This window comes from Hyperolius riggenbachi, chromosome 6 (assembly GCF_040937935.1).
Source record: "Hyperolius riggenbachi isolate aHypRig1 chromosome 6, aHypRig1.pri, whole genome shotgun sequence".
Taxonomy (NCBI): Eukaryota; Metazoa; Chordata; class Amphibia; order Anura; family Hyperoliidae; genus Hyperolius; species Hyperolius riggenbachi.
In genome coordinates this window covers 283690467-283717786 of record NC_090651.1, presented here as the reverse complement: position 1 = coordinate 283717786, position 27320 = coordinate 283690467, and the positions used below count along the sequence as shown (strand labels likewise).

At 43.3% G+C, this 27320-nt stretch overlaps 2 protein-coding genes across 4 annotated transcripts; one reads left to right on the top strand and one right to left on the bottom strand.

Moving 5' to 3' along the window:
• Window positions 1-1112: 1112 nt before the first annotated feature.
• On the bottom strand, window positions 1113-7546 carry CFAP68 (cilia and flagella associated protein 68). 3 transcript variants are annotated; one of them, XM_068240942.1, is made up of 4 exons: window positions 7412-7546; window positions 3755-3974; window positions 2562-2631; window positions 1113-1308 (listed from the first exon to the last, which is right to left on the bottom strand). In XM_068240942.1, exons 1-4 carry the CDS (start codon window positions 7468-7470, stop codon window positions 1199-1201), a joined length of 459 nt encoding a protein of 152 aa, XP_068097043.1. In that variant the 5' UTR covers window positions 7471-7546; the 3' UTR covers window positions 1113-1198. The 3 variants fall into 3 exon arrangements, with proteins under 3 accessions (XP_068097043.1, XP_068097044.1, XP_068097045.1); XM_068240943.1 differs by having other exon boundaries at window positions 3764-3974; window positions 7412-7538; XM_068240944.1 differs by lacking the exon at window positions 7412-7546 and adding an exon at window positions 7268-7346.
• Window positions 7482-27320, top strand: FDXACB1 (ferredoxin-fold anticodon binding domain containing 1). The gene is made up of 6 exons (XM_068240941.1): window positions 7482-7676; window positions 10376-10561; window positions 17596-17752; window positions 20593-20796; window positions 21655-21816; window positions 23333-27320. The coding sequence occupies exons 2-6, from the start codon at window positions 10387-10389 to the stop codon at window positions 24492-24494; spliced, it is 1860 nt and encodes a 619-aa protein (XP_068097042.1). The 5' UTR covers window positions 7482-7676; window positions 10376-10386; the 3' UTR covers window positions 24495-27320.

Here is a 27320-nt window from a genome sequence, read left to right as displayed (position 1 = left end):
TACTTGAGGTCAGGGTTGCAGGGGCAAACCCAGGATTTTAAAGGGGGGGGGGGGGGTACCTGAAAGGTCTGCTTTAGCCACACATAATACAGTATAATAATAAGCAAGGACATCATGATGAGTACACCTAATACAATTTCACGGCCAACTGACATAATCTGACAATTTTTTCCGACATGTCCAATCTGCTCCCAATTGCCAACGGAATCGATCAGGAGCAGTTTGGATACAGATAATAATGAGGACAGCTGACATTGGTAATGAAGGGGAAAGTGAAGCATTCACACAGCAGGGCACAGGGCTGTGCTCATACCGGACAGTTAAGTTCCCCAGAGCTGCTCCACGCTCTGTACACACACTGCTGCTCCATCCAAAGTCAACTGTAGCAGGGAAAGAAAGGGACAGTGCTGTGAGCTGCAGGATGCATGCAGATATTCTGGTGTCTCAACTTATGCCTGTCCCTAGACACTGAACCGGCCCTGGTCTGAGGGGGGATTCTGGGCAGCTGTAATCCCCCCGTGCATTTGCCAATTGGTTGGGAAACGTTGTTCTAGTGGATTCTTTACCAAATTGGCTTATTCACATAACAATAACAATAATATTTATATAGCGCTTTTCTCCTAGTCATCCTCTTCTACCTGTTATAGTCGAGGTACCCATTTGCCATACATATAAAAACCAGTGAAACAAAAGATCAAATACTGTAATATTACATTCATATGTTGACTGAAACTTTCGGGGCTCTTCTCCAAAACTTGGAGTTAACTTCCATGAAGAACCTTGCCATCTGTATTCAATTACTGTACCCTCCATGGTGACATCAGTCTTCTGTAACTTCCCTGAACGGGTGTGGATGAAACACCACAATCCTGGGACTCAACTAGTGTAATCCTATTGGAGGCTGCCTGTTGTAGTTAGTGACTGTGTCCAGATGACCTCAGTGCCACAGACAGTACACAGTGCCTGTGCCATTCTGATGCAGTCACAACCAATGCCTTGCCATTTGAATTGCTAGTGCAATAATCCACATTTCGTAGATCCACCCTCCTTCTTTATTGCAAAGCATGTTTTGTATATTAGCTGGTTTTAATATAAAATCATTTCCACAATAATTTTTAGTGCCATTGTATTCATTTATTGATGGCAAATAAATATAATGCAGGTTCTCATTTAGAAATACTGTATGTGGATGCTGAGGCTAGGAGTGGTCGTAGTCCATCATGTAACAGGACTTTTGGAGACTTCTGTACTGAGGTGGGCCCAATTCTGGCTGATGTCCTGGAAATACATGGGGCTCTCTCTTAATCGCTGAAAGAGATGATTGTATGTTACTCAAGCACATACAGAAATAAACATCTCATTTATGATAAAATAGAGAAAATACTAACTACAAGATATGAGACACTAGACCGAGGAACCTTCATCACACATATACTTACATTTTCACACAGTTAAATGTTGTTATAAAACTAGATTCCAGGCTAACAGTCAAATATACATATTAAGCTCAAATGCCTCTGCCAGTCAGTTGACAATGTTATTCCGCAGTTTGTCTTTGCAGTTTCTTGTATTACAAAAACACAGTAAGGCCCAGTGCCCACTAAAAACCTCTAGCAGATCTGCAAAACGCTAGAGGTTTTTGGAGCAGGTTTCAGAGCGATTCTAGGCATGTTTAGAGAGATTTTCTACACATGCCTAGCATTTTTTGGAGCATTTTTGTGTAGCAGATTACAAATATTGTTACTGTAAAGCTGTTACTGAACAGCTTCTGTAACAAAAACGCCTGGAAAACTGCTCTGATGTAGCGTTTTTCAGAGCGGTTTGAGCTTTTCCTATACTTTACATTGAGGCAGAAACGCATCTGCAAACCCCAAAAATGCTGCAGGAGCAACATTTGCGGTTTGCTAAAAACCTCAAACCGCAGGTGTGCACCATCCCATTGAGATACATTAGCCAAGCTTTTTCACAGGCGGCAGCATTTTTGAAATCACTACCAAAAACGCTTGGTGTGCACCAGGCCTGAAACCCTACAGATAGATTGGACCTGAAAACTAAGGTTCACCAATTAGGAGGAAAACACCGGAGAACATACTATATATCAGCGCTGCGTGATATGTTGGCGCTTTATAAGTACAATAAATAAGTATATAAGGCCAACATATTTGTGGTTTCACGGCCAGTATAGTGAACATTAGGCAGATTAGGGTGAAATGCGGCCATAGACTAACTACCTCTGATTGAGAGTATTTAGACAGGGTGGCTGTTGTGCCCCTTGACACTCACCAGACCCCAGACACCTGCCTAGGTTGCCTTGTGGATGAGCCTGCTCAGCATAGGTTGCGCTACATTACATTTTTAATAGATAGTCAAGCCATTTCCACAGTGGATAGCAGTTTGTTTATCAATATTAAAGATTCAGCAGAAAATGACTGGAATTTGAATTATTTTATTTTTTCAGTTGTTTCTTTTTTTTCTTTTAATATCTCCTCCATTATGCAATGTACTGTATATGAGAAATGTATAGTATGGTTACTAAGCATGGTAGAATCCCGTTAGTTTACCTTGCCTCACAGATGAGTTGCCTTTGCAGTTGTAATCCATAGAATAAGAGGTTTCAAAATAGTGAGCATACTGAAAACAGAGAAAATGAATGTTAACTCAATGCTGCAACATGAAGAGCTTTAATAATGGAAATACTTCAGAGTTCTCAGCAGTAAAATATATATGGATGGTCTATTCCTAATGTTAGAAGGAATGGGAATTCTTGCTCTGGTCTTCTGGATCTTGTGGGGTTCTGCACCTTAGTATGGAGGTGTTGAGCTTTGTGTCTCCAGCCTGCAGTACATTTATGAGAGATCTGTGTAGATGTGTTGCACTTTTACCACAGGAGGATTATAACTGGAGTGAGTTCTCTTGGAAATTGGTTGTAGGCAGGGCCAGATTTCTGGAATGGCCGCAAAGGCCCGGGCCTTGGGCGGCTGCAGCCAACAGGGGCACCTGGACAGACAGAGGAGGTTGAAAATAGGGAGCAACAGATGAAAAAGGGAATGAAAGAGAGGGGCTTTATACATGGTTGATACCCATGAAAGAGTGCTGCACCTGTAATGGGAGGGGCCCTGCTGCACATGGAAAGGGAGCCTCAACATACTTGGCCTAGGGGCACACAAAGTATACATTTGGTTGGTTCAGTGACTGGAAATTGTGACTGGAAGTAGTTTGTACACATGTAAGGACCTCACAGTTGTTTGTACACATGTACGGACCTCACAGTCGTTTGAACGATAGTTGGTCCAGTGGATCCGCTGAGTGGATCGGGCAAACTGGTTGTTATCAGTCGCTCGACAGCATGTACACACATCCAACTTGTTGTTCAAACGACAAGTCGGACGACCAGTTGGTCGAAAAAGTTGGAAGTGTGTACATACCTTTAGACTTAGCAACTGCTGTTCAGGAAATGTTTTTGAAAACAACGAAACCCCTGGGAATCCCCCATGAGGAGATTGACTAATCCAAACCCTCTTGGTTTTGACAGATTTTAACTGTTTACTTTTTTCACTGGATCGGTCCTTTAACTGTGCACGATAAAGCATCCTGCATGTCTCAGCACACAAGTTTTCTTTTGCATGCCATTATGGAAATGCCAAATGTACTGTCTGTATGTACAAATGTATTTTGGTCAGTGTTTTGATAGGTAATGTTAATATATCATATTATGTATCCAGTAAAAGCCTGATTTTGAATGCTAGTCTTTTACCATTAGTACCTGAGAAGGTAAAGGCTTCCTTTCTTCTATTTTGCGTAGGTCAAAACGCTCCTGGTTCCAGTTTCCCAGCAGAGTCTTGTTGGAATAGGAATCCTCTTTAGTGGTACATCTCCAGCCATACTGCCTGAGCTTAGAATCAGGCCCAAAGTCAAACCACACTTCCCCATGCCCATCAGCTTTCACATCAGAACTATAATATGCCATTCTGCCACTGTAAAATAATTCATTTCAGTATGAATATAAGTGGCAGTTTCATACAGACACACAAAAAGTGAAATACTTCCAGATCAAAAAATTTTGAATCAGGATGATACCACTTATTTAATAGATAGTATCATCCTGATTCAAAACGTCTTGCTTTTACTTATGGCTAACATTATACAATACTCTACTGCTACTTCCAAATCACTGACACTTTCTTACTACAATACTCTACTGCTATTACAACAACTCAGTAATGCAGAAAAGTTTTCTAATCTCTTAAAGGGATACTGTAGGGGGGTCGGGGGAAAATGAGCTGAACTTACCCGGGGCTTCTAATGGTCCCCCGCAGACATCCTGTGTTGGCGCAGCCACTCCCCGATGCTCCGGCCCCGCCTCCGGTTCACTTCTGGAATTTCTGACTTTAAAGTCAGAAAACCACTGCGCCTGCGTTGCCGTGTCCTCGATCCCGCTGATGGCACCAGGAGCATACTGCGCAGACACAGACCATACTGGGCTTCTGCTATACACTCCTGGTGCCATCGGCGGGAGCGAGGACACGGCAACGCAGGCGGAGTGGTTTTCTGACTTTAAAGTCAGAAATTCCAGAAGTGAACCGGAGGCGGGGCCGGAGCATCGGGGAGTGGCTGCGCCAACACAGGATGTCTGCGGGGGACCATTAGAAGCCCCGGGTAAGTTCAGCTTATTTTCCCCCGACCCCCCTACAGTATCCCTTTAAAGAAAGATACAAACTAACCAGCAAGCTCATGGTGACCCAGAACTTATTGGAGTGTGTAAGGGACTACAATGGTCCTAAAAGCCCCCTTACTAAAATGCTAAGAAAAACAAAAGTTTGCTTTCTTAAAACAGAAAGAATTTGCGATAATTCAGGTTGGAGTGAGCTTGAGATGTCTCCCAGTACATCACTGCTGAATATATGCAAATTAATCATTGTTACCCTTAGAAGCTAAACACGCCTCCAGAACCGCAAGCCCTACTCCATAGAGCCAAATTAATCCATGCCATGCACTGATGAGGATCAAACAATCCGAAACAGTCTGTATGCATGTTGGATTATTATGGATCTGTACAAATTAATAAGCTGACACATGATTTAAGAAAGATGTCATTTTGCTAATGACTTATGTTAACCGATGAAAGTGCTTTTTCCAGCAGCCCATTAGGTAAGGGAGTCCAGACCCTGGGCCTGATGTACTAAATAGCAGTAAAGTTGCTCAGCACAGGCAGCACAGAGCAATTTAATCTGTACTAACACTGGAGAGCACCTAATAGTGCCACACACATTACCATGGGCATTTCAAACTGACAGAGTGCTAGGGAGCATTAATGACCATTAATGCCTTCCCCCCCCCCACCCCCCACCCCCACCCCCCCCCCCCCCCACCACCACCAAGGAACACATTATACAAAATTTCTTGAGGGGAAGGTTTTCAGGGGCGTAGCAATAGGGGGTGCAGAGGTAGCCACCACATCGAGGCCCTTGGGCTAGAGGGTCCCCGAGGGGCCCACCCTCAACCACAGTATTAGCTCTTTATTAGTCCTGTGCTGAGAATATTCCCTTCTATAGAATAGAAGATTAGATTAGAATAGCAGTGATCATTAGCACACTGTTCCCCTTCCCCTTCTTGCATCTCTTACACTGTAGTTGCCATTGGCAGGTTTTGGTGCACCATATCAATTGTTATGTATAGAGAGCCTGGGGGGCCCCAATGCAAAAACGTGCACTGGGGTCCACAGCTTCTTAGCTACGCCACTGAAGGTTTTATATATTTTGTAAAAATAAGTGTGTATTTTTCATTTGCACAATCCACGTGTACCGTACATTTCCTTTTTTAGCAATTTGTGCTAAAGCAGTTCTTTTGTAGAAAGAAATCAATAAGCTACAAGCAATCATGGCCCAGTTGCTGGCTAACCAGCTGTCATTCCTTGGCTCACTTTCAGTAGGTACCAAGCACTGTATATGGGGTGCCCCCACAAGACCTTAAAGTGAACCCGAGGTGAGAGTGATATGAAGGCTGCCATATGCATTTCCTTTTAAACAATACCAGTTGCCTGGCAGTTCTGCTCATCTATTTGGCTTCAGTAGTGGCTGACTTACACCAGCTAAGCTTGTCAGATCTGACAATAATGTCAGAAACACCTGATCTGCAAATGCTTGTTCAGGGTCTATAGCTGAAAGTATTAGAGGCAGAGGATCAGCCAGACAGCCAGGCAACTGGCATTGCTTAACCTTCCTGGCGGTAAGCCCGAGCTGAGCTCGGGCTATGCCGCCGGAAGGCACCGCTCAGGCCCCGTTGGGCCGATTTGCATAATTTTTTTTTTTGCTGCACGCAGCTAGCACTTTGCTAGCTGCGTGCAGTGCCCGATCGCCGCCGCTACCCGCCGATCCGCCGCTATCCGTCGCGCCGCAGCCGCCCCCCCCCCCCCAGACACTGTGCGCTGCCTGGCCAATCAGTGCCAGGCAGCTCTATGGGGTGGATCGGAATCCCCTTTGACGTCACGACGTCGATGACGTCATCCCGCCCCGTCGCCATGGCGACGGGTGAAGCCCTCCAGGAGATCCCGTTCTTTGAACGGGATCTCCCGATCGCCGATCGCCAGAGGCGATCGGAGGGGCTGGGGGGATGCCGCTGAGCAGCGGCTATCATGTAGCGAGACTACATGAAAAAACAAAAAAAAAATTAAAAAAAAAAAGATTTGCTGCCCCCTGGCGATTTTTTAGCAAACCGCCAGGAGGGTTAAAAGGAAATAAATATGGCAGCCTCTATATCACTCTCACCTCGGGTTCACTTTAAATGTTCTATACATATTGGTATTGTAATTTGTGGACTGAAGCAAGTACATTTTTTACAGGGTGTGTTCAAACTATGAGTGTTGCAGTCCTTTGTTTACACATTGCATCAGTGTGAATGTATTCAGGCAGTTATAAAATAGTGCATGTTAAATATTTTAAAAAAGAATATACATGTTTTGGACATAAGTTTTTCAAAATGGTCTTAAAGGTTTGTTGGGCAATCATTTGCAAAATATTCTATTTTTGTTTTGCATATTATGAATTACATTAAATATGATTATAAAAACCAACAGGTATCTGTATAGTTGTATAAATTATAGGAAGCTCTATTTATGATTTTTAAAAATGTACAGAGATAAATAAAATAAACTTTATTTTAAGTAATACAGATGCACCTCCGCTCATTGCAGGATTAATCATGATATGGAAAATAACTTAATAATAAAAAGCTACAGCTAGCAATCATGTTTGTTTGTTTTTTATATTACCCTTAAAAATTATGACAAAACAAATGACATTAGCTGCTTCATTGTTTTGCACTGAGCACATTCCGCACTGTCCTGAAACCAGCTGGCATATGTACGGAATACATACAGAATGAAAGCCAGAAAAACATACCCGATTCTTATTACCTCCACGAGTGTTTCCCACTGTTGCCTAGTGATAAGATGCCATGTGATGTCATTTCCATGCGCCACTTTAGGAAGTGCTTCACGATGTACGAAAAGACAAGCAGAGTAATGGCAGTGATAGGAAGTCACATGGTAGAGTGGGCTTGGTCACATGACATCGTCAGGCACTTGCTTCTGCTGATCGGGGAGAAGTCTGGGGATCAGGAAAATAAGTTGCTGTAATTGATCTATACATGGAAGGGGATGTAAATTGAAAAGTAATGAGGTGAGGTTGGGTTTACTCGAGATAGATGCATGGACAGAGAATTTCCTTTTCTTTTTAAAGCTCTTGCAGCACTGTATATAAGGTGATGACAGTTTCCTTTATTACAGTAAATAATACTGCCTGCTATGCCTAGTGGAAAGTGTGTATAGCCTCTTCACGCCTTTGTTAGGGCAAAATTGTGAGGAGTATTAATTATTGGTGTACGTATACTTGAGTGCATTAAAAATAACTCAAAATGAAGCCCTGATCAATAATGTACTGCACTTCAATGTTTTCTTTATTTAAAGACACAAACATGTAAACAACAGAATGCACAGTACAAAGTGACATTGTTACTATTGTTGTTTATAGTAAACATGTTGCAGTCTGTGATAACCTTTGCTCTAATAATGAGTGTTGGAGGCATCTCCACTGCTTTTGCAGGGGTATATTAATTTTACAATCAATCATGCAGGGGCGTAGCAATAGGGGGTGCAGAGGTAGCGACCGCATCGGGGCCCTTGGGCCAGAGGGGCCCCGAAGGGCCCTCCCTCAACTACAGTATTAGCTCTCTATTGGTCCTGTGCTCCTAATAATCACTTCTATAGATACTTTGAATAGTGTAATCATTAACAAACTGTTCCCCATCCCCTTCTTGCACCTCTGACACTGTACTTGCAATTGGCAGGTTTTGGTGCGCCGTAGCAATTGTTATGTATAGAGTGCTTGGGGGGGCCCCATTGTAAAACTTGCATCGGGGCCCACAGATCCTTAGCTACGCCACTGCAATCATGGGTGTCGATTTGGACGCGGCACCCGTGCTGCTGCAAAGCCGCAGACTGAATTGCTTAGCAATACCTTGCCACAGCATTAGGGATTCGGGTGCGCGCATGCGCATGCGGGAAACTGCAGCATGCCATCCAGAATTGCATCGCAATGCAATTCAGACGGCAACACATTTAAGAAATGGGCAGCGTTTCCTGCCCAACTCACCTATGGGGAAACGCTGCAGATTTATGCCACTTTCGGCCATAGTGAAAATGGGCCCTAATATTGCACTGGCTTTTTCTGGTTTATTTTTGACAGTGTTTACATTGGCAGAGATAAGCGTTTTGTCTTCTAACAAAAGTAAAATCAGTAACTTAACTACAATATTATATTGGTCAGATCCTCATTTAGGCTAGTTACACACCGGGACGTTGCGTTATAGTGGACGTTATGGTCGCATAACGTCCGCTAACGCAACAACTGCCGGTGTTGGTAGAGGACGTTGACTGAGCCGCGTTAAGCGGCTCTTTCCGCATTAGGGCAGTGAGAGTGGCGCTGATTGGCCGGCGGGACCACGTGATGCGGAGTGAAACACTCCGCATCACGTGGTACCGCCAGCCAATCAGCGGCCACCAGTGCAGTGCATATTGAGTAGCCATGTGCGCGGCTACGTAGCGGCCTCTCCCCGCCTCCTCTCCGCCCCAACACTGAGCATGTGCAAACAGTCTAAAGCGGCTTAAGCCGCTGGAACGCTATAGTATGCTGCACGTTCTGAAGAACATGCAGCATTACATGTAACGCAACGTGGGCAGTGTGAACAGCCCCATTGACTTTGTATTGCTGTGAGTTGGGGAGCGTTACAGGCTGCACTAACGTGCGCCTGTAACGTCCCTGTGTGGAAGCAGCCTTAAACTATTTAAGTAAGCTTAAGTATAAGTACATATACCTAAGCCCCATACACATGCATCAGAGAGAGTTGCCAGTTGGGGATTATTACCTGATCCCTCGGGCGTCAGTATGGGGCCGATGCTATACAATTGTGTCACTTTACACGCATCAGAAGAAGTTGCCAGCGAAGGATCGTTACCCAATTCCTCAGGCGACAATGCGGGGCTAAGGTTGCACAGTCCTGTCACTAACCTGTGGGCTAGCAACTGGTTCTGTTGCTGTGCGGGGGGGGGGTCGATCAAGTAGCGCACAAGTCACGTGGCAATGGATAAATGGTGAGGACAATGCACTCGGCCAGCAATCGTACAACTCTGTCTGCATGGCTGATCACTGGCTGAGACATCCTGTACAAAGGCTCATTCCTCCCTCAGAGTTGGTTGTTACCGACTGCCCTGGCCAAGTTTCATATGGGGGCTTTACACTTTTTTTTTTACAATAACACACTTTAAAAATAAACAGAACCTGACAATAACTAACACTTGACGGATGCGTTGTTAAAACCGGCACCTATGTTAAAGCGGACCTAAACTCAGGACTTCCTTTCTGCTCTGAAGGATGCGCAACAGCACAATAACATTTTAAGAAAATTACTTCTTCATTACAACTGAAAGAACTTCTACAGAGATCCTGCAGTGTGGGTACAACCTGTTTTCCTGGAAGCACAGAAAGGGTTAACCTCCTGTGTTTACATATTAGCGCAGAGTTTAGACAGAGCTGACAGGCTTGATATACACCTGCTGTTTACTTGCAGATAAGGGAGAATTAGATAGTATGATCTTTGTAAATACACACAGGGTGAATTTTCCTTGTCTCTTGTGCAAGAGTATTGGTCCACTTTAAATCCTAGGATAAAACCTTTATTTCGACCATTTATCTGATGGGAAATTGCATGATGTGTACCAGGCATTAAGCAGTTTCCATTCAGTTCTGTGTTGTTCTATGAGCTAATATTGTTTATCACTCATCTAACAGTATGGTGTTTGAATATTTGCCTTTCTTTACAGGACAATATACAATGGGGAAAATTGTAAATATTTTGCTGGTTGGAGAAGGAAACTTTTCTTTTTCTGCATCGTTGTCTAAGTCCTTGCAAGAGAATCATCTCATCATTGCCACCAGTTTTGAGACAGAAGAGAGAATAGTGCAACAGCCTTTCTCATCTGCTAATGTGGATCAGCTCAGAAGCAATGGTGAGAAAATGGGAACATCTAGGGATCGTCTTAGAACAGAAGCAGAGATGTAAAGGCATTGTTTTCGTTGCATGTAATGTTTTGGTAGCTAAAGATCACAGCACAGACAGGAAGGGAATTGTTTCAGACTGTTTTGCAGAAAAGGGATCACAGCTAAAGCCTGGTACACACTTTCAATTATGTTTGGCCAATCACTGGCCAATGTTACCACCTCTATGTAGCAAAAAAATTACAGATTTACTCACCTAGTGCTTCCTCCAGCCCCTAGGAGTCTCCCTCGCCACAGTTTCGCTGTTAGTTTCTCTTCTGGGATCCCCTCCACATTGACCTGTACTCGCATATGAGCAGAAGGTTGGCGGCCGCTACGGGGGACCCCAGAAGAGTGTCTGACAGGTGCAACTGCGACTTCTAGAGGCTTGAGGAGGCCCCAGGTAAGTAAATCTGCAGTAATTGTTTTAGCCTCCTGTATCCTTTAAGACCAGAAGCAAATGGCTCAGCCTGATGTGCAGATAACACATCATATATCTGAGCAATTCTGAGACACACAGTCATAGGGATTTTGGAAAGCAGTGGAGGAGGCATGGAAGCTGCCAGCAGCCACACTGCACCCCTGTATGTGGTATACAGAACTAATATGTAGGGGGATGTCTTTAACCACTTCACAACTGAGGGGTTTTACCCCTTCAGCATCCGAGCAATTTTCACCTTTCAGCGTACCTTACATTCATTCGTCTATAACTTTATCATTAATTATCGCAATGAAATGAACTATATCTTTTTTCTCCACCAATTAGGCTTTTTTTAGGTGGGACATTATGCCAAGAATGATTTTATTCTAAATGTGTTTTAATGGGAAATCAGTCAGTCAGGGCCGAGACTGGGCGGGTGCTGCGGGTGCATTGCACCCAGGCGCCTGTCTCTGACAGGCGCCGCCCGGCCGCTGCTCACCCCCTGTGGCCGCCGCTCCCTCCGTCCCTGTGGCCGCCGCCGCTGCTCCCCCCCCCCCTCCCTCCTGGCGCCTCACTCAGACCTCAATCAGGCGGCGACCAATTGTGCGGGCGCTAGGACCCAGCGCCCGCACTGATATGCGGAAGTGACATCACTTCCGCATATAGAGCGGGTGCGTCCGGCGCCTGCTCGTACTGGTCGGGTCGCCGCTAATCCTGAGGTCTGCAAGTTGAGGGGGGAGCGGGAGCAGCAGCGGCTGGGGGGCTCGCTGTCACTCACTGCCTAAAGGGGCTCGCTGTCACTCACTGCCTAAAGGGGCTCGCTGTCACTCACTGCCTAAAGGGGCTCGCTGTCACTCACTGCCTAAAGGGGCTCGCTGTCACTCACTGCCTAAAGGGGCTCGCTGTCACTCACTGCCTAAAGGGGCTCGCTGTCACTCACTGCCTAAAGGGGCTCGCTGTCACTCACTGCCTGGCTACATATACTGGGGACACTGGCTGTTTGTCATTATGTGCATTTACTGGTGAAAAGCGGTCTCTTATTATGTGCATTTACTGGTGAAAAGCGGTCTCTTATTATGTGCATTTACTGGTGAAAAGCGGTCTCTTATTATGTGCATTTACTGGTGAAAAGCGGTCTCTTATTATGTGCATTTACTGGTGAAAAGCGGTCTCTCATGTGCATTTACTGGTGAAAAGCGGTCTCTCATTATGTGCATTTACTGGTGAAAAGCGGTCTCTCATTATGTGCATTTACTGGTGAAAAGCGGTCTCTCATTATGTGCATTTACTGGTGAAAAGCGGTCTCTCATTATGTGCATTTACTGGTGAAATGCGGTCTCTCATTATGTGCATTTACTGGTGAAAAGCGGTCTCTCATTATGTGTATTTACTGGTGAAAAGCTGTCTGTCATTACGTGCATTTACTGGTGAAACGCTGTCTCTTATGTGCATTTAGTGGGGAAATTTTGTCAGTAAAAATAATCTTTTGTCAGTAAATTTTTAGGTATTTGTCAGTAAAAATAACGTGAAAGGTTGGCAACACTGGCAGGCTGCGCGGCACAACGGGAAAGATACAGGCAGCCCACCTCACGCTTGGGCTTGGCGGGGGGAGGAGCCGACGACAGCGAGCGAGAGTAGGGTGGCCGCAGGCAGCCATAAATACGCAGTGTGTGACTGCGTCGCACTCGCAGAGCCTCTCAACCTGAGTCAGTCCAGAGACTAGCAGACTGGCAGGCAGCCAAAGCCAGCCAGGAGCAAGCCCATGGAAGAGGGGTAGGAATGGGGTATCACATGCATGCGTAAAGAGGTGGAAGGTGTGGGTGTGATTAGGCAGGACATGGGTGTGGTTGGGCGCGGTTAATTTAACCACTCCCATAGGCGCCAGAGAAAATCTTGCACCCAGGTGCCAGGCACCCCAGGCTCACCCCTGGTAACAGTGTTATACCCTCTTGACCTAAATATTTAAAGAGTTCAGTCCCTAAGGTAACTATTTATGTATTATTATTTATTTTTTTTTTAGTGTTTTTTTTTTATTACAAAAAAAAATAAAAATTGGGGAGTGTGGGAGGTAATGAGTTAATTTTTATTGTAAAACTATGTATTTATATATGAAAAAATGCTATTGGATGTAGTTTTACTATTTGGCCACAAGATGGCCACAGTAATTTTTGTGAATGCATCCTGTAAGCCTAGGAAGTACGCTTACAGGAAGTGTAATGAGGCTGGGAAACTTTTTTTTTTTCACAATGATCGAGCAGCTCCTCACGGAAGCATGCCGATCATTGCTGCGGGGAGTTAGATCAACGAACAGGAACAGTTTTCCCGCTCATTGATCTCCAGGCGAGTAGCCGGTGGCGTGCATGAGCGCGCTCGAGCACACAGGCAAGCGGGAGCGCAGGCAAGCGGGAGCGCAGTCAGCGGCGGTAGCGGCGGAGGTGTGTATATCTACGCCCCGGGTGGGGAAATTAAGTTAAAAGGGGCGTAGATATACGGTACCGTGGTGGCAAAGTAGTTAAACAATAGATAGCCACTGCTGCGATTATATGGTAGTTACATCATACAGATGCTTACATTATACTATCCCCTTCCACCTGTCATGATAGTCTTATTTTTTAAGAATTTTTATTGAATGGTTTTCAGATAAGAATAGAAGAGCCTCTAATGATCATGAATAAAGAGGCACTGTTGTGACATATAGTGGGATGGTAAATTCCACTTGGGAGGGGGGCGGCATATCTATTGAACTGAGGTTTAAAGTGAACCAGAGACGAAGCACCCTCATGTATTTTACTATATATATATATATATATATATATATATATATATATATATATATATATATATATATATATATATATATATATATATATATATTGCATAATTATTAGGCAACTGAGTATTTTGACCACATCATCCTCTTTATGCATGTTGTCTTACTCCAAGCTGTATAGGCTCTAAAGCCTACTGCCAATTAAGCATATTAGGTGATGTGCATCTCTTTAATGAGAAGGGGTGTGGTCTAATGACATCAACACCCTATATCAGGTGTGCATAATCATTAGGCAACTTCCTTTCCTTTGGCAAAATGGGTCAAAAGAAGGACTTGACAGGCTCAGAAAAGTCAAAAATAGTGAGATATCTTGCAGAGGGATGCAGCACTCTTAAAATTGCAAAGCTTCTGAAGCGTGATCATCGAAGAATCAAGCGCTTCATTCAAAATAGTCAACAGGCTCGCAAGAAGCGTGTGGAAAAACCAAGGCGCAAAATAACTGCCCATGAACTGAGAAAAGTCAAGCGTGCAGCTGCCAAGATGCCACTTGCCACCAGTTTGGCCATATTTCAGAGCTGCAACATCACTGGAGTGCCCAAAAGCACAAGGTGTGCAATACTCAGAGACATGGCCAAGGTAAGAAAGGCTGAAAGACGACCACCACTGAACAAGACACACAAGCTGAAACATCAAGACTGGGCCAAGAAATATCTCAAGACTGATTTTTCTAAGGTTTTATGGACTGATGAAATGAGAGTGAGTCTTGATGGGCCAGATGGATGGGCCCGTGGCTGTATTGGTAAAGGGCAGAGAGCTCCAGTCCGACTCAGACGCCAGCAAGGTGGAGGTGGAGTACTGGTTTGGGCTGGTATCATCAAAGATGAGCTTGTGGGGCCTTTTCGGGTTGAGGATGGAGTCGAGCTCAACTCCCAGTCCTACTGCCAGTTTCTGGAAGACACCTTCTTCAAGCAGTGGTACAGGAAGAAGTCTGCATCCTTCAAGAAAAACATGATTTTCATGCAGGACAATGCTCCATCACACGCGTCCAAGTACTCCAAAGCGTGGCTGGCAAGAAAGGGTATAAAAGAAGAAAAACTAATGACATGGCCTCTTTGTTCACCAGATCTGAACCCCATTGAGAACCTGTGGTCCAAAATGTGTGATTTACAAGGAGGGAAAACAGTACACCTCTCTGAACAGTGTGGCTGTGGTTGCTGCTGCATGCAATGTTGATGGTGAACAGATCAAAACACTGACAGAATCCATGGATGGCAGGCTTTTGAGAGTCCTTGCAAAGAAAGGTGGCTATATTGGTCTATTCCCAAACTGGGTTCTGCGCAGAAACAGTTTTTAATACTATCTGTGTTTTGGTTCCTTAACCTCCTTGCCGGTTATCCCGAACTTAGTTTGGGGTAACCTGCGCAGGAGGATTTCTCAGGCCCCGCTGGGCCGATTTGCATAATTTTTTTTTCCTACACGCAGCTAGCGCTTTGCTAGCTGCGTGTAGTACGCGATTGCCGCCGCTCTGCCGCTACCCGCCGCGCCGAGCCGCCCCAGACCCCTGCGCAGCCTGGCCAATCAGTCCCAGGCAGCGCTAAGGGGCGGATCGGGATTCCCTCTGACGTCACGACGTCGGTGACGTCATCCCGCCCGGTCGCCATGGCGACCAGGGAAGCCCTGCAGGAAATCCCGTTCTGAACGGGATTTCCTGCTTACTCTGATCGCCGAAGGCGATCGGAGTAGGTAGGGGGATGCCGCCGCTCAGCGGCTATCATGTAGCGAGCCCTGGGCTCGCTACATGATTTAAAGAGACACTGAAGTGAAAAAAAATAATGATATGATTTGTATGTGTAGTACAGCTAAGAAATAAAACATTAATTTCAGATACATCAGTCTAATTGTTTCCAGTACAGGAAGAGTTAAGAAACTCCAGTTGTTATCTCTATGCAAAAAAGCCATTAAGCTCTACGACTTTTAAAGTCGTAGAGAGGGCTGTTTTCTGACTTTGATTATCTCAACTGTTATTGAACTATTTGTTTTTTCTCTGCCAGAGGAGAGGTCATTAGTTCACAGACTGCTCTGAAAGAATCATTTTGAATGCTGAGTGCTGTATAATCTGAACATATTATAGAATGATGCAATGTTAGAAATAACACTATATTCCTTAAAAAAAAATATGGGAATATTTTCTTTGCTGCTAATCTTCTAGTAAGTAATCATAGTACACAACTAAATCATTATATCATATATATTTTTTTCACTTCAGTGTCTCTTTAAAAAAAAAAAGTGCTGCGCTGCCTCCTTGCCGAATTAATTAGACCGGCAAGGAGGTTAAAAGTGTACACCTGTGATTTGGTGGAGATCGTGCAATAAAGATTTATATTGAACTAGGATGATATGGTGGTTATGGCCAGTTTATGCTGCTTTTTCTATTTTGTATATGATACTGGCTGCACCAGTTCACGGTTCAAATGAATGATAAAAAGTGATTGCACGATAACTATGTGGCTCCCTGGCAATCCCTTTCTTATATGTATGCACTAATGAGACACTAATGTCTACAGCCATAGGTTTGCCACATTGAGATACACCTCATAAGGTAACCTGTTGACATATATATTGTTGGAAACCAATAACGAAACAGAAAAAGGGTTTTATTTTGATATTCCCAAACTGGGTTCTGCGCAGAAACAGTTTTTAATACTATTTGTGTTTTGATTCCTTAAAGGTGTACACCTATGATTTGGTGGAGATCGTGCAATAAAGATTTATATTGAACTAGGATGATATGGTGGTTATGGCCAATTTATGCTGCTTTTTCTATTTTGGCTATAATGGTCACTGATTTGTTTCTGTTTTGTTTTTGAATGACAGAAATTTATATTTGTGAATGTTGAGATGTTATATTGGTTTCACTGCTAAAAATAAATAATTGAAATGGGTATATATTTTTTTGTTAAGGTGCCTAATAATTATGCACAGTAATAGTCACCTGCACACACAGATATCCCCCTAAAATAGCTAAAACTAAAAACAAACTAAAAACTACTTTCAAAAATATTCAGCTTTGATATGAATGAGTTTTTGGGGTTCATTGAGAACATGGTTGTTGTTCAATAATAAAATTATTCCGCAAAAATACAACTTGCCTAATAATTCTGCACTCCCTGTATATATATCAGTGGGAACATTAGAGAAAACGCCTATCCTGCTCTCTGTTCTCTCCTTCACTGCTCATCCTGCTTGTTATAATTAAGCCCCGATTAAATCCCTGACTGAGCATTCAGTCTGGCTTTGCTCAGGAATCATTATAGCTGAGTCTGTCTTCTCTGATGTCTTTTCAAGCCCAGGCCTGCCCCTTTCTGGTTCTGCTTTCCTGTTCTGTATGCTTGCAGCATCACAGAGAGTTGTGATGAGAGGAGCTGCTAATGTAAGGGTATATTGAAGGGATATGTTTATTTTGTGCCAAAGCGTTCATCTCTGGTTTCCTTTCAGGTAGAGCCATATACTGTTTAAACAAACTTGACTCAAACTGACTCACTGAAATCTGTTCCTTTCCCTGAAAATGACTGGTAACTGTCAGTCAAGTCAACAGTTTTACTTGTGCTGGAATATTTTGGACAATTTTGGATTCCAAATACTGTATATGCTTTTGTGTTGCAATAATCAGTATATTACTATGCAGAGCATGTATAAGGTACACTGTATCAGTTGCCGGAAATGGCTGAATAATGGTTCTGGTGGATGACAGACAATGAGCCGTTTCCTTCCATATGCTCCAAGGATGTGGCTTATTCTTCTTATTACTGTTACAGGGGCTCTGGTTTATTTTGAAGTGGATGCCACAAGGCTTGCAGACTATGGATTTCTAAGTCATCGTCTTTATGACCGCATCGTCTTCAACTTCCCACACTGTGGTCGGAAGGCTGGAGTGAAGAAGAACAGGGAGCTGCTCTGCAAGTTCTTCCACAGGTCAGAAAATGATATCCCAGTGTAAATGACAGGCTATATTGCGGATATCAGCCGAGGTTATCCTGTTATCATTTTATTTAAAAGAAATGTCCAAGGGTTTTAAACAAACTGCGCCTGCGTACTTCTGCGCTACTGCAGAATGCTCCAGGCCACGTGAGCGCGAGTCACCAGCGGGCTTACACATGCACAGTAGATCTCCAATGGAGGGGATCCCGGGACACCGGAGCAGCGGCGAGGGCACAGGACGGCTGCCAGGGGCTGGAGGAAGCCCCAGGTAAGTAGATTTTTTTTTTTTTTTTAAAATAAATCCTCGGACATTTCCCTTCCCTAAGGGACAATAAGGCAGGAGGAGTCTGAGCATGCATGTATTTATATATGTATGTATGTCTGCATATGTGTGTACCATCACACATCCATCATATGCACACCTTGTGTAGTTGCACTTAGCAAGGCAAAAACATTTTTTCACTTGTTCCCACAGAATCAAATTTCACATTTTCAGCTCATTTGTATCATCAGGTTGTTTGTGAGTCAGGGGTTCCTGAGTCAGGGACTACCTGTATACAATGTATCACCAACTCTGATATAGTAAACCCTTGACTATAGTAAACTCAGTCCCCATGTCCCCCAAATTTGCCTGTATGAATGTACAATGCATGACCAGTTCTGATAAAGTAAACTACTTGGCCAGGTCCCTTGAAGTTTACTATTAAGGGATTTTTCTGTACTTTACTGTACTTAGTGTAGTGCTTTATACGATTTTTATCCCTATCTTTCTTGCCTGCCAGCTATTTTGTTCGGTAGTTAGTATCCACAGCTGAGCATTGTGGCACCTTGTTTTCAGTATCGTCAGTGCTGTCACTTCTTCCACAAGCCCTACATGTAGGTGCTGATTTGCAAAGCTGAGAGAACTTGTTGGTGGTGCCCAGAATATAATTATCTTAAATCATAAGTAATAGGCACTTTGTTATTGACCTGAGGAAGCAGGCCAGTACCCTTAAAATGCGTTGTCTTTTTTGTGCATCATTATAAACTTTTACCCATATGGTTTATTCGTTTATGGAGGTAAGACCTAATTATTCCTATACCTTATGATTTAAGATAATTATATTCTGGGCGCCTCCTACAAGTTCTCTGTTGTAGTCCAACCCTTTGAGGAAGTATATGGTACACCACGTGTCTAAATACCTAAGGAGAACAACCGACCAGCACCTCCCAAATGTATCTAAGATGCCGAACTGGAACGGTTAATTTCCCGTAAGCTCTGTCGGTGGTTGTAGGAGTGCAACCCACCCTTGTGAGTATATCTATCCTACTCATACCAATTTTACCTAACAATACTGCACCATCGGGCTCCTGGTCTCTCTCATTACAGAGCCTTGGTGGTTGGAATCTCAACCACCAGGAATCATCCCATTTTCCTGATTTGCAACGCGGCAATGAGAAGCTGCTTTATTCATGTCCCTTCTTTGCTGTGCATTGCAGTTCTACACAAGCGGTAACCTTGACCTATTTATAAAAGTTGATACTTCCTCACAGGGGTGTAGCAATAGCCCTAGTAGCTGCTATGGGGCCCTAGAGAAGAGGGGGCCCAGGTGGTACTTTATGTATTCACCATTAACTTTCTTGTGTTCCTCCAAACTCAAACTGTGTCTCAGTGCCCATAAACTATGTGCATTGTTGATTGCATGGCAATGTAAATTGCCCATCTCACTCAGGCAGGTGGCATTGCTTACATCTGAAGGCCCCATGTTAGTTTTGCTATGGGGCCCCATGATCTCTAGCTACACCTCTGCTTCCTCAGCATAAAACAAAGTACTGTGATTTCTGGTGAAGTCTTCAGTCCTGTCCTTGAGAGGTCTGTTAAAGTGAATGGGAATCTAAAAAAAGTAATAAACCAGATATTTACGGAGAGGGAAGGCTCTGGGTCCTATCTCCTCGCCTGGTCCCCTCGTTCCAGTACCAGCTCCCCCGTAGCAGTATCCGACCAAATTGTTCAAGTACTGCTTTCTGCCGCCGAAGGAGGCTTCAGAAGTCTTCGGCTCCCGAAGCCTCTTCCAGCGGGGATTCAAACGTGGGAGCCAGCGCTGTAAGGAGGGGACTGTGAGAGGATCGGGAAGGCTCTATATGACCCAAAGCCTTCCCTTCCTTGGGAGGCGCCCAAAATGATACAACAATATAAGCATAAAGGGGGCGTGGGGTGGGGGGGAATACACATACTTCCTGGAATGACGACTCTTTGCGAAAAAAACATACATATTTTTATTTACCACAGTAACGTTTCATTAGAAGAAAAATGCTTCTTCAGATTTAAGTGCCATATTGTTGTGTGGGGCTTCTATTAGGTGTCAGTAATTCTCGCAAGAAGAAGTACTGTTTTCTGGAATCCTATAAAGAAAATAATAGTATTTAAAGGTTACTTGCAAGAACTGATATAACTTACAATATAGTTTTATTTACCACATCCTGAAACATGTCTTTTTTTTTCATTTACTTTTTTTTTATATATAAATTCTTTATTTGTACAAAAAGAATAACTTTACATACCATCTCAAGTAGAAAGTTTCTTTACATATCCTCTTCATTTCACATAATGTACTGCATTAAAATCAATCAACAACTCCAGACAATTTATCTATTTCCAGTCTCTCCCCCCCCCCCCCAATATCTTAGCTTCATTGGTTTCTATTACCTGGGGATCTTTCCATTTACCCCATTGCTGCTTTTATTTTTTATTTTTTATTATTTTTTAGCGTATCATCTGGATTTTCTGTTTAAGAACTGTACATACTTTTTTTTTTTTTTTAACATGCTAACAACTGATTTTCCCTATTGTATAGTTGCGCAGAAGTACTTACTCAGAAAGGGGAAGTCCATGTGGCACTATGCAAAGGACAAGGCGGTACACCTGCAGACCAACCTATGAGAGAGTGGCATAATAGCTGGCAAGTAGTTGCTATGGCAGCCAAGTCGGGATTTATTCTCAGTGCTGTGAGTCCCTTCAACTCTGACCAGTACCGCGACTACCAGAGCACTGGATACAGGTAACCAGAGACAGGATAACCAATTTATGACCAAGTCTATTTTACAGCATCCGACCAAAGGAGATTTTCACATTTGGAACTGTTTAAATTTATTGATCTTTGTCTGTTTGTATTAAAGTGAAACTGAAGCAACATAAAAAAAAAAAAACTTGGAGATTTCCCTTTCCTCTCTCCCTGGTACAGTATAGGTCAAATTAACCTGATAGCAGTGGACAGCTGCAATCAACCAGTAAACCTGGACTGAACACTACAAAACTGGTAGTAAAGATTACTTGCTCTCTTCCCCCCGCCCCTGGTCATATCGGACCATAGAAAAGATTGGCAAAAGATTGGTGAAATAACTTGTGATTGCAGTATTCTGGGTGCACTAGCAAAGCTATTTGTGTTTCTCAGCAGTTCCTTTTTGTTTGTTTGTTACTGAAGTGGTAAAACAAACAAACAAACAAACAAACAAACTAACAAAACCATGGATATTTGCTCACAACTTAATTCAAAACTGGGGACAAAATTGCATTATTAATTACTGCCTTATTTTAGGACAGTTTAAAAACTCTTAGGTAAAAGCGCGTAGCATATTTAGAAATCTGGGCATAGCAAGCTGCAGTTAAGGGTGATGCTAGGAGCTGCCTCACAGCAGTAAAACATTAGTGTTTGGACAGGAACTACCACTTGCGCTACAGCTGAGGATAAAAGTATCTAAAATCAGTTTAAAAGGTGTAGTTGTGCTACAGAATCGGTTTCCAGCCACACTGATCAGCTAATACTAGTTTGTTCTGAACTTAAGTTATGGCCAGCTGATCTGTTGTCCATTGTCTTATGTTCCAGTGTAGTAATACTGGTGTTTTCTATTTGTTTCAGGAGCCAAGAGAAAACATTCCATTTATCTGGGTCACTGAATCATGTCTTCACTAGAAGTCTTCCATTGGAAAATATAACTGCATTACCCCTGATTAATATACTGACAGACTCCTTTGAATGTGTCCAGGAAAACATGCAGTACAGTAACAATGCAAAACACAGGTGATTATATTTACTGCATATAATGTAAGGCTAGCCTCTGACTATAATGATGATGATGACTTGAATGTAGGGGCTGGCCTCTTATGGTCCGTCCTGACCTTGTAGGCAGGGGCAGTCTTCCCACAGATGTGCCTGGGAAGGTCAGATAAGTTAGGTCAGTAACAGAAGGATGGGTAAGCAGCAAGAGTCAGCTGGCACAGGTAACATCAGAAACAGGCAAAGCCAAGCAAGCTGGTACAAATAAAAGCAGGAACAGGCAAAGGTCTCTGATAGGAAATGGCCACAGTAGAGCTAAGTCAGGAACAGTAAATAAGCAAGAGCAGTCACAGGCATGTCGAGCAGATCCCAGTCATTAGTGGAATATTAACTAGACACTGCATGATTCACTAGTGGACCCTTATAAAGGAAGGTCTTTTTGTTGCTAAAATGACAAACCGATGATCATGTAAGTGTACCTGATGCGTGGCATCAGGCATGGGCACACCCAGCTGCTCACCTGCAAGATGTGTGATGGGTAGGAGTGCTATCATTTGCATGCATAGCCATATGTGTCGGCACTTGTGCTTGGAAAGTCACCCTCGTCCTACCCGGCACATACTATGCCAGGCATATACTGACTGCTCCAGATATAACAGCATTTTAAATGAATTGTAAAGTGTTTCACAAGACACTGTACTTTTTGTTCCTTGTATCCAATAAAAGTCTCCCTTTCACTCTCCCATAATACATTAGTAACCAGAAAAGGAAATGTTCATTCTTTGGCAACAACACATGTTGAATCATAAGGACAATGCAGTATGTAACATCTACACTAGATATCAGTATCTGTGCTGTTCATAGCTATGCATGAGATGATGATTTAATCAGATTTCAGCTGTCACGATTGGTTGCTAGAAGCAGAATAGGAATATCTGTTGTGTAAGCATAGATACATGTTGGCTATAATGTTTATTTGTAAAAGATAATTATAAATAAATTATGTACTTTCCTTTGAAACACATATTGGTTGGTTAAACATTTTAGAGTAGGTTCATACTTGTATGCAAGGCAATTGAGCATGCATTTTTATCTGTCCGCAATTGTCCAGGGCAGCACTATGCAAAAAATAGAATGCACACGGCATCCAAAATAATGCTGAGCTGTCTGAAATGTTTCCACACATTTAACACTAACCAAAAATTGCACATAATATAAACCACCCAGTGATTAACATTGGGTTCAAGATGATGAAAAACCCGCACAAAATTTAGCAAATGTGAACCTGAATCCTGCTTTACAGATTTATATGGCATGTTGAAAAGCAACAAACTACTGATTACCACTGGTTGTCATCAACTTGCAAAGGATCCTTCATATTTTGCATTTAGGATGCTTCATTACTGTTTAGTGGTGAAAAAAAAGCCAGTATTGGATCCCTGCTGTGATAATGAAAGTAAAACATGTCATAGGTTGGAACTGCATTCTGTAAACAAGTTTAAGCTATAGCAGCTTTTTGATGTTTGTTTTTTTTCCGCAGAGAATTCCCTGGGCTTGACTCGCACCATCCTGTCACCTTACTATATGAAGCACTGATTAGGCATTTTCAAATTACGTATCCTTTAAACGCATTAGAAGACACCTTTCCATTTATTTGTAAATCATGGGATCTGCCATGTGTTCTTCAGCATCCACCATCGGGCATGAATGTCTTCTGTATAGCCAATGATGATAACATTTTACCTGAAACCTCTGGTGATACAAGAAAGAAACAGACCAGTTCTTTTCATCACATGACAGCCAACGATCTCCATTCTCCCAACAATATCCAGGCACTAAACTGTCTAAGACCTTCTTTGATTTATTTCATTAAGGACATAATGGAAAGATCAGACGTTACTCCAGGTGCTCTAACGGCGATCAGTGGACCTGTTTTCAGAAAGTGTTTGATATCTCCAAGGATGATGCCAGTTTACCATGAGCTTCTCCTGCTGCTGTGTTGCCCATCTGACCGTTTGACGGATCAGCTTCAGATGCAGATGGAAACACTTGACCATGCTGTTATGGCAATTATGAAATTGGTTTTTAGTGGCATGACACAGCCTGGGATTGAGGAGCTCAATATGACTAAACCACCTTTACATATGAGCTGCTTACATTTTCATGAACTATCTAGTGTTTCTTATGGTATTAACATGTCGTACAATGATTGTGATATGGAGATTGGAACCATCAAGATCGTTTCTCCTGGAGACTTGAGTAACGACCTTAGTTTTAACATCATTACATCTCTCAATCTAGATTTAATGGTCATGTGCCTTTTAGACATTGAAGACTGGCGTATGCTTTGGACAACTGATGAGCGCTTCCTGCAACAGTTTAACCAACAGCAGTTGAAACGTTTTCAGAACTTCTGTCTCTACCCTCCATATTACAGCCATGACATTAGTTTCTGGGTTGAAGATGGTTCTGAACTGGATGAGCTAGAGTTTCATACTATAGTTTGGAGATTGTCCAAGGGAAACATTGTCAGCATTAAACTACTGGAACGATATGAGGATGGGAAAATGGGGAGAACGAGCCTGTGTTACAGAATGACTTATCAGTCATGTGATCGGGCTCTCAGTTATGAATCGGCATTAGAAATGCAGCTGGAGTTAAGATATGAGCTGCAGAGATGTTTACACATCACTCTGAGGTGACAGACTCCTGCTAATGTGGCTGCTAATGTAGATGTGTTGTGATGTGTTTATGTAGAGCAGTTATGGACGGTCAGTGAGCTGCCAATAATTTTGAGTAAAAGTGCACTGATCACCCATCAGACTTTTTTTTTTTCCGAATGATCCTCCCCGTAAGGGAGGTTAGTAACACAGTGTGCAGATGGGGGGGGGGGGGGGGCTGGGGAACACCATTGCTTACCTACAGAGGGCTGCTTTTGTAGCCCCCTGTCCCTATAGGATTCACCGTCAAGTCTGCAGTGGCCATAGTTCAAAGATTCCGACTTTGTAGGTTGCCGCAATGCATTCTAGGATCTGTAGTAGGTAGATGTGAGCACATCTCTCACTGGTAAGTTGTAGAGACTACAGCTCCCGGCATGCGTTGCAGGATGCATCTCCCGGCATGCAATGCATCCGGGAGCATGCTCCATAGACAGAATCTTTGAACTGCAGATAGTGTTGGTGAATTCCATAGGGATGGGGGAGGGGGGGCTACAGGAGCAGCTCCCCTATAGGTAAGCAATGGCGTTCACGCTAACCCAGGATCCCCAATGGCATACTGTGTTAGGTGGGAGGTTCATTGTACAAAAAAACCCTATGATTGGTGCTCAATACTTTTAACGCAATTGTATGTTGATTAATGTCAATGATCAGCTACTGTATTTGTTTTGTTTAAAGCTGAATACATTTTTTTCAACTCATAATTGGTCCTATCTCATTGACTATTTCTACGAGCAGTATACCACAATGGCGGACCTTTAAAGAGAAACTGTGACCAAGAATTTAACTTCCTCCCAATCCGTAGTTGATACCCCCTTTTACATGAGGAATCTGTTCCTTTTCACAAACGGATCATCAGGGGCTCTGTATGGCTGATTTTGTGGTGAAACCCCTTCCACAGTGTGATGTCAGCGCGTCACAGCTCTTAGGTCCTGACATCACACTGTGGGAGCCTTGTTGCATTGTGGGAAATAGCAGCTGTTTCCAACTGCCAAAAAAGCAAGCAGCAGATACTGTCAGTGATCTCGCCTGCCAGTAGTAAAAATGTCACCATGTGATAAATGTCAGAATGTAAATCGGGGAGAGATTTTACAATGAACAAACTGACTAAATCATTTATACATAATTATTGTAAAAATGAAGTACTTTTTTATTACATTATTTTCACTGGAGTTCCTCTTTAAGCTTCCAGGTGCTTCATGAAGTATTAATATGAACATTGGATGCCAACTCTTGTGTATATGATACAGCACAGTAAACACACAAATGTGTAAATAAATTATCATTCCACCATTTTTAGAACAATAATACTTAGGGAAAAGAGCAATTAAGGGGACTTACCAGGGATTCAAACATCTCTTTAAAGAACAACTGAAGTAAGAAGACTATGGAGGCTGCCATATGTATTTCCTTATAACATCTGGCAGCCCTGCTGTTCTATTTGGTTGCAGCAGTGTCTGAATCACATCAGAAACAACCATGCAGCTAATCTTGTCAGATCTGACAATAATGTCAGGCTCACCTGATCTGCTGCATGCTTGTTCAAGGTCTTTGGCTAAAAGTATTAGAGGCAGAGGATCAGCATGCTAGCCAGGCAACTGGTATTGCTTGAAAGGAAATAAATATGGCAGCCTCCACATACCTCTCACTTCAAGTGTCCTTTAACCACTTCAGCCCACAGGTGTTCTCACCTCTAGGACAGAAGAAATTTTCCCTTGTCAGCGTTCCTTTCACAGGACTTGTCAAAAAAAGTTCTCCACTTCTCTTCAACAGTGCAGCACACCTTTAAAACTCACCTGTTAGGACAAGCAGACAATGTAAGCTAGGCCATTCCCTTTTAGCCTTTTACCAAGCTGTACTTCTTGCAGAACTTGACCAAGGAACTCACCACTGCCAGATATACTGCTTAGTGATACCTTTCTCTTGTTTTTTCCCTGTTGCTTTAGGCCCCGTTCACACTTGCGTTTTGGCATGCAAACGGCCCGGATCCGGATCGGATCAGGACCTGATCCGGATCGGAACCCTACGGTTCCTATCCGGATCCGGCCGTTTGCATCAGGCATGCATCAGGCTGCCATCCAGATCCGTGTGGTAAAAACAGCGAAATATAATAAAAAATTGTTGGGGTTAGCAGAAGGTGCACCTGGTGCACCTGTAGAATCAGGTCCTCCGCTGTTTAGGCCTCACCTCCACCTCCGACATACTGCCAAACAGCTCCAGCACGTAAGGTCACTGCTGCTCCACTGCTGCCCATGTGTCCCCATCCGAAATGGCCGCTAGAATACGCATAGGAAGTGGGGTAGAACGTCAGGTGTTTGTATCCTGTGTTTTGTGCTTTCCGTTCCCCATAGGTTTCTATTTCCGAATGGTGCAGTCAGGCTCCGGTCCGGGTGCGTGGGCTGGATGATCCGGACCCGAAAAATAGCGCATGTTGGAAAAGTGTCCGGAGTCCGGATCCGATCCGGCTCCGTTCTGTACGGAACGTACGCATGTGAATGTCCGCATAGACTTTGCATTGCTATGCGGAACGTACGTTCCATTTGTACAGTAACAGTATACGGTCCGGATCCGATCAGGCGGATCTGGACAGGGAACGCTAATGTGAACCGGGCCTTTGACTGTAAGCTTGCAAGGGCAAAGTTCTATCCTTTTTATTTCCTGCAATTGCTGTATGTTTTGATAGACTGTACCAGTCACTTTTATGTTGTCTACCACCTCTATACTATATAACAGTTTTTGTACCCATGTTTGATACTTTCTAAGGCACTATGGAATATAGTGGTGCAGTATAAATCAATTACATTGGTTTTA